Genomic DNA, 8,341 nt, shown 5'->3' on the forward strand with positions numbered 1-8,341 from the left:
TTGGAAGAAGTACTCACATTTTTTACTTATAATACCAAAATTATTAATACCACAAGGTAGAAAAAACGTTTCGAGTAAAAGTCTGGTAATCAAAATTTACTTGAGTAAAAGACAAAAGTGTTGCCATCAAAATATACTTAAAGTAGAAGTCGGCTACTCATTAGGCAGAATGTCCCATTTCACGTTTTCAAAATGTATAGAAATCTTTTGAAAATATCAGATCTACAAGCTTACAACGCATCGCTTGTAGGTTGGCTATTTTCAAATTGCTGAAGTATATAAAGTGTTGAAGTGGTTAATGTATGTTTTGTAATCAAAATCTGCAAAGTAACTAGTAACTTAAGTTTTCAAATAATTATAGTGGAGTGAAAGTTCAATTTGCCTCTGAGATGTAGTGGAGTAGAAGTAAAAGTATTGAAAATTGTAAATACTCCAGTGAATACCTCAAAAGTTTACTTAAGTACAGTACTTGAGTAAATGTAGTAGTGTTACTTTACACCACTGAATGTATTCATGCATAGTTAAACTTATTGAACTGTGACCTCTAATTGCACCTTACCTTGCACCTTCAGAAATTGAGTTAGAGAAGAGATTTGTTATATAAAGTTACATTACCTTCTGTTGTGATTTGAGTTAAAGCTAAAAGAACTAGATGTTTCAATCCCTATGGTAAATTGGCGCTCTTGAAGGTTGTTGTGATTTGATAATCATATTGTATTGAGTCTTTGTGGACAGCAGCAATCATAAATACACAGAGAGTACAATATTTCCCCAATTGCTATGTATAGTTCAACCATTGAAATACAAATCTTAAATCTTGCTTAATATTTGATATCATTAAATGCAATTAATTTCCCTCACCACCTGGATCAGAAAATATAAGCTAAGTGGGCTAATATATAACTTTATTATTACACTTTTATTATGTTAATTCACCTGCCATGGCAGCTTGATTAAATTATTCTTGTGCACTTAAATGTAAAACATTAAAGAATATTTAAATAGGCTGGATAAAATAATAAAATGAAATAAAAAACACTTCTACACACTGTTATTGAAAAGGCTTTTTTTTTTGGAGCAGGTGAAATAAACAATATAGCACATTAAGAACAAAGAAATATATTCTGCACACTGTCTTGAGCTTGTGTAACTTCAACCTTCTTATTCAAATAACACAGGAGTAAAAGTACAATATTTTCCCCTGAGATGTAGTGGAGTAGAAGTAAAAGTACTGAAAACTGGAATTACAGTACTCTAGTACAGTAAAAAATACCTCAAAATTGTACGTAGGTACAGTACTTGAGTAAATGTACTTCATTACTTTACACCACTGACAAAAGGTACAACGCAAATTGCATAACCAGAGGAGCACGCGTTCCCAAAAGGCATTGTTCCCAACGGGCATCTGCCTAACGTATCAAAATGACGATGACACAAATACAAGTAATTCATGAGTAATTATATAATTATACAGTTGCTTGACATTCCGTACACTCATCATGATCTTGCAGGTTGTTTTGCAACCTTCACATGTAATTCAAAATCTTGTCACACACGCTTCAACTCAAGTCTTTTCCCTTGTGCACAAGCACATTATCAGACACGAGTGTGGTCTGTGCACACAACCGTTTTGTGGAAGTCTTGTGCTGAATACTGAATGAATCGGCATCTTCTCAGAAGATTTGCTGAATCTGTTTGGAGTCCTTTATTTTAACCCAGTTTTGTAATCCTCATACTGCCATTAATCCATAGTGTATCGATGTCGTTGAGCAACGGCACTCTGTGGTGAAAGTGGAAGAGCTGCTCTCCATCTACAAAAACTCTGAGGCGGCTTTGTTCACATTGAATCTCGATCTGGCAAAGAGACAAGAAATAACATTTTGGTCATAAAAAGGTGGCGAGTTGAATCATCATCAATCTGTCAATAAGAACAATGACCAACATATTCTTAACAACTTTAACATCCTACTATGTTTTTACATTCAAAATGACTGGGTTTTCAACAATATGGTGATCCATACAGTACTTTAACTGTTATTATTAGCACAAATCTGCGATACTTAAAACAAATAGCTTAGTAGTGCTGTAACTATCGATTATTTTCTTAGGAATTATTCTATTGATAATGTTTTTTGATTAATCAAATAATCTTGATGCAGGGTTTTTTATGTAACTTTTTATAAACATTTTTATATGAATGAATCGACGCAAAAACAAATTACATTTATTGTTTTGACTAAATCTATCTTTTACTTTGTCGTGCTGTGGCATCGTGCAAAAAGTTGATTTATACGTTCACATCATGCCACGATGCAATTTATTTTTATTTTTATTAAAATATTTTTTATCTGGTAAAATGGTAAATGGTAAATGGTGCATTTATATAGCGCTTTTATCCAAAGCGCTTTACATTGATCGTGCCATTAACCCATTCACACACACATTCATACACCGATGGCGGAGGAAACCATGCAAGGCACCAACCTGCTCATCGGGAGCAATTAGGGGTTCAGCGTCTTGCTCATGGACACTTCGACACTGACTCTAGGGGAGCGCCCCAGCCCGGGATCGAACAGGGAACCTTAAGTTGTGGTTTTCCAGTTCACTCTACCCGGCCACTCGTTATCATTAAATCATTTAGTTTGATTAACTGTTGCACCCCTATAGCTTATCATGTGTTGTGTTAAGGTGTGATTATGATACTTTTCTTCGTAAAATGCAGTTGAAAACCACAGAACTATCCTACAGAGAAAACGTTTCATAACTGATATTATTTTTTTACCCTGAAAGGCTGATCTCTGATGAAGGGGAAAAAGGGAATGTCTCTCTCTTTGTCACCCCAGGTTCCAGAGACACGGGCCCTACGGAGGACCTGGCGGTCCTTGAATCTGACACAGAGCTCCAGGGCGACATCTGTGGGAGGTTCCTTTGAGGTTCCACGTCCACATGTGAGGCCAACGTAGAACCTAGGGAGGTGCAGGGGAGCAAAGGCCTGGTTAGCTTGTAACAATACGTCTATTCAATTTGGTTTCCAGCTCATGGAAACCAAATTGAATAGAATGAACAGTTTTCTACTGTATCATGTTAATCTAATTCATAACGCCTAACCTGGCTGCCATAGAATTTCGATAATAAGGAAATGACCAGTGTTTCATTTGGAAGATTGAATGATCTGCCACTCTTTTGCACTGTGAAACCAAATCATGTTTTACCATGGGAACAATAACATAGCTTTCTATGTGTGCACTGTGCTAATGTGTTTGCTCATAACAATGTCTTTCTTTGGCATTTCCCCAATGTATACAGCGCTTTTCAAACAAAAGAACAAACAAAAAAACTAAAAACACTTTACTAAGAGAATAACTAGATATAACATGGAAGTACTAGTCAGCTGATCATTCAATTAATTATATGAATCCAATTGTATGGGGATTGTAGTTCTACTCATCTGAATCCATAGTGCAATTGTTAATGTGAGACACAGACATATGTACACCAATATAATATAGTCAATCTCATTATTCAACCGTTTTGAATATTAACCTCAGTATTACATCAGACACGTTCAAGTTCAACGGCCGAGCACATGCACAAAAGACAGGATAGAGGATAGGCTATAGGTTTAGAACATTTAGTCACTCAACTTATTTAAATTCTCAGAGATATTTCACAATTTATAATAGGCCACATACAATGTGAATGTGAGAAGGATGAACTATTCCAACACATTATTCGGCTGAGACAACTGGAGGTTCATTTTACCTGTCAGGCCGAGAGTCCACCATCCCCATCACCATGATCCTCTTCCCTGGGCACATCCCTCCAGGAATGTGGCCTTTGAAAGGAACCGCCTAAACACAGAGTCACAGACAATTATTAGGCCTATAGGCTATACAAAATAAAATGAATATACAGTAGGCTCAACAATAGATATTATACTACTGTATGGTTTTACCAGTGCTGCTGTCTCTGGTGCCTGATCATCAGGAAAGGATGGACGGTGTTTATTGTCCACTGTTCTGGATGGAACACCCGCTGCCCTCTGTGGAAAGTCCTGTGTCTGAATGGATAAAGGCAAACATCAAAATGAGATGAGAATGGATATTCTCTACTAGAATGTCTAGTCTCTACATTACATTACATTACAGTCATTTAGCAGACGCTTTTATCCAAAGCGACTTACAAATTGTATAAGTGCATTCAACATAGGTAGGGAACGAAACTACTAATCACCAGAAGTGTTAAGTGCATTTCCTGCAAAAACAAGCAACCAAGAGTATACTGTACCTAGCGCTAAGGTAAAAGTGCAATATATCAGCTACCTATTTCCTTAAACAGATGAGACAAAATCGCAAAATCAAATGAGCACGAGCTAAAACAAATAAGTGTATCGACTAAACAAGATCCAATAAAACAATACAACAATAAAACAAGAGTTTGTACAACTAGTTAACAACAAGTAGGCCAGGCAAAGAGGAAGGGTAGTGTTTCCTGAAGAGGTGGGTTTTCAGCCTGCGGCGAAAGATGGGCAGTGACTCTGCTGTCCTGACATCAGTGGGAAGTTCATTCCACCACTGTGGGGCCAGAACAGAAAAAAGTTGTGACCGTGTTGATCGACCAGAAGGACCCTTGAGTGACGAGGCAATCAGTTACCCCGAGGTGGCTCTACTATAGAATATGGCACAAAGGCTGCACAGACAAATCCATTCTGCCAAATTGCATGAAAGTTATGTGGAGGACCTTTAAACTCAGGTCGAATGTGATTTAAACACAGCATTTGGACCAACCAGTTGTGGAAAGTAACTAAGTACATGTATTCAAGTACTGCACTTGAGTAAAATGTTGAGGTGCTTTTACTTTACTGGAGTATTTCCATTTTTCTATACTTTTACTTCTACTCCACACTACAGTATATCAGAGGCAAGTATTGTATTTTTACTCCACAACAATTATGTGACAACTTTAGTTAGAGTTACTTTGCAGATTTTTATTATAATTACAAAACCTACATTAACCACTTTAGCCCTATTAGGAGGAGAGGTTCTGATTGGAACTAGCCCTATTCAAGCTTTGGCTTGATAAAAAACAAAAGCCATGACCAGTTGTGAGCTTGTAGATCTGCTATTTTATGAGAGTTTTATGCATTTCAAACACGATAACTTGTGAAATGGGACATTCTGCATAATGAGTACTTTACTTTTTGGTACTTCAAGTACATTTTGATACCAATACTTATGTACTTTTACTCAAGTCATTTTTTAATTCCGAACTTTTACTTATAATAGAGTATTTCTACATTGCAGTATTGATACTTTTACTTAAGTAAAAAATGTGAAAACTTTTTCCACCACTGCGGTTTTACAGTGTGACGTCCAGTGAGTGACCGTCACGTGACGCGATCACCGAGTTATTTATTACTTTGGTAAAGGTGTTATTTGTCATATTTATAAATAAGCATTGCCTGATCAGCGTAAAGTGTTGAGACTAGATTATAATAGCTGTCAGTCAATCAGTCAGTCAGTTGTTAATGACTGGCAGCTTAATCTGAGTCTTACCTTTTTTCTTCTAACTGTATTTTCCGCCATCTTGACCTGTTGGCAGAAAAGAACAGAGTTGGGTCTAATCCCCAAAAGAACGCAGATGTTGTCCCTCACGGTGCACAGGCTGCAGGTGGGCGGTGGTGTAGAGTTGATAGTGACCTGTTTGTCTGGCTTGGTTTCTTGTCTTGATCAGTGCTGATGACGTAGCCTGACCAAAACTAGCTCCCTTGTTAAGGTAACCTTGCTTTCCTTTCAGTTTGGCTCTAATCTCCCAGAGAGAACTCAAGAAGCACTAACAGAGAGCCGTTTAATTCTTTGGCCATTTGGCCTGTCAAACTACTTCAAAAACGTCAAAGACAGTCCACAATCACACCACTAGAGGGAGCTCACTTACAGGTGGCTGCAATTCAGAACTGGCCCCTGTAAAAAAAAAAGTCCAAGTCAGAAATTCCCCCCAGAACTGTTTACTGTACATATTTTTCTATTTTATTACTACTCGTTTATATGATGTTTTTGCATAGTATTGTAGGCTATATTTGTCTGTCACTAAATGTTTTGATGAATTGAGTACAGGACCCCAATGGAAACAAGCCATAGTGCTTTCTTGGGTTTAATCATTTTAGAATCCCTTTGTATAGAACTGTACTTTGAGTTTCTTTTGCAAACTGCTAAATAAAGTAGGCTATTCAATCAATCAATCAGTCATTATTTATATGCATAGCCAGATCATATGTAGATTATTATACACATTTCATTCAGTGAAGCAAATACATTTTTAATACAAATATATTCAAGCCTAAACTTTAATGCCTGTCTCATCAAATATATGTTTAAACATGAAATATTATGGTTGATAGGCTAATGTAGAGTGTAGAGTTATATTTCCCCAGAAAAACTGGAATTTACCACAATATTGGACTGAATGAAAGGGGGACAGTCAAGGTTTTGTGAATGCATATTTCCTTAACATATTAGTACTCTGTCTGGACTTTAGACTGAGAAAAATCAATTATCAGTGAATTAGGTCATTGTAGACTTCCATTTGCAGAAGTTGTCAAATCTATGGTCTATTCACAGGGTTAGGATATGCAATTTTGATAATAAAACATACTGTCCCTGTACAGAGGGTGGTGCTAGAGGATAGGTCTTTCTTTGGAAAAGTGCAGCACATGTTTGTGGAGTGCATGGAGGAAATGTGCTGTGGACTGTGGAAGAAGATGCAGCCCACAGCCTTCTTACACCATATCGGTATAACTGTAGTAGGTAGAAAGCACACAAAAAGACATAACAAGCACCCATGTAAAGATAGGAAAAGGTTAGCTATTGGGACCAGCAGTGAAAAATAATTCAGAAAGAATCAATGCAAGCTCAAAGACTTACCAAGTCTGCAGTTCTACTACAGGATGTGGTAAGATAGCTTGCTATTCCCAGTCATTCCCACTAAGAGTATCAGCTAAAAACCTAAAATGTAAACATAAAACAATTTCAACTATGTTATGGTTTTAACTTTTAACATTACTGCACTGAACCAACATGTCCTTTTACTACTCCAGAAGGAGGCTTAAACAAAGGGAGGAAGCTGCCAGAGCACAGGTCAGAGGAAAAGGCTGGGCAAAGTGCACAGTAAAATCACCAAATGGACCATCCATTTGGTTCCAATTTGTACACTCTCTGAGTTAAATGATTTTTACTATGCAGAAACAATGCATCTCTGCCAGGAAACAAGACAACAACAGAACAGTACTTCAGAATCAGACATGTTAAAGGTTAGACTGTTAACCATGCTATAAGGCGCTGTTCATTATATGGTCAAAACAAAAATAATGAAGATAGGCGCTCTACCAGTTTAAATTATTGTGAGCTTGTATAGATGTATAGCTGTTTTTGATATTCGGCATACCACCAAGTATACAGTATACTGCAGGGCTTAAGTGGTTAATGTAACTTTGGTATGTAAAACAGAGACACGCACACAGGGGCCACATACAGTACAGTACCTGAATCGGTATTGTTAGGCAACAGTTTCTGTTGTATCTGTCGTCTCCTGGATTTACATTAAATGTGGAATCATTTAGTCATTGATGGTGGTGAATTGTCAGTGCATCCAGATTTCTAGAGTATTCTGACCCTTATTGTCCTGCTACCGAATACAAGAACGCTCGCCCCGAAACACGCTCGCCCCGGGTCAAATCCGGTGACCTCAGAGCGGTCGCCACCAGGTATTCCTAAACGTAACCTCAGTAAAACTATGCCTAAACCTAACCTTATTCCTAAACGTAACCTCAGTAAAACTATGCCTAAACCTAACCTTATTCCTAAACGTAACCTCAGTAAAACAAATACAAGCACCGCTGGGGGCAAGTAGTCCACGAAAATAAATGGGGGTGTGTGTGTGTTTTGGGGAGAGTCTTCCGGTTACCCTGCTACCAGGCATAGTGGTTTCTGGAGTGACTGTATACATGTTTTCTTTTTTGCCCCCAGGTCTGTGGAGTTATGCTGACCTCTGCTGGGACATGGGGAAAACATATGAACGGGAACAGGAACATCAGACCTGGTTGAAACATCATGAATACATTCTCTACTGGGTGCAGACTTCCCTTTCTTTCCAGAAAACATATCAACAGCCATACAAGTCAATGGTCAAGATAGATTAGACAGACAGACAGACAGACAGACAGACAGACACTATGTATATATCAGGCTTTACAAAAGGCTTTGACACAACTAATATAAATATAACATGAAAGTACTCAAGTGATTCTGTATTAGCAGATAGAAAAAGAATAATAAAACAAAAAGCA

At 37.5% G+C, this 8,341-nt stretch overlaps 1 protein-coding gene across 1 annotated transcript; it reads right to left on the reverse strand.

Annotated features, from left to right (window-relative positions):
- Positions 1–1,375: 1,375 nt before the first annotated feature.
- Positions 1,376–5,677, reverse strand: LOC311057646 (galectin-related protein-like). The gene is made up of 5 exons (XM_084074651.1): positions 5,556–5,677; positions 3,956–4,060; positions 3,763–3,851; positions 2,783–2,966; positions 1,376–1,854 (listed from the first exon to the last, which is right to left on the reverse strand). Exons 1-5 carry the CDS (start codon positions 5,583–5,585, stop codon positions 1,711–1,713), a joined length of 552 nt encoding a protein of 183 aa, XP_083930777.1. The 5' UTR covers positions 5,586–5,677; the 3' UTR covers positions 1,376–1,710.
- Between the last annotated feature and the right edge of the window lie 2,664 nt (positions 5,678–8,341).

The sequence above is a fragment of the Gymnoscopelus microlampas genome (genome assembly GCF_963454915.1).
Source record: "Gymnoscopelus microlampas genome assembly, chromosome: 2".
NCBI classification, from domain to species: domain Eukaryota; kingdom Metazoa; phylum Chordata; class Actinopteri; order Myctophiformes; family Myctophidae; genus Gymnoscopelus; species Gymnoscopelus microlampas.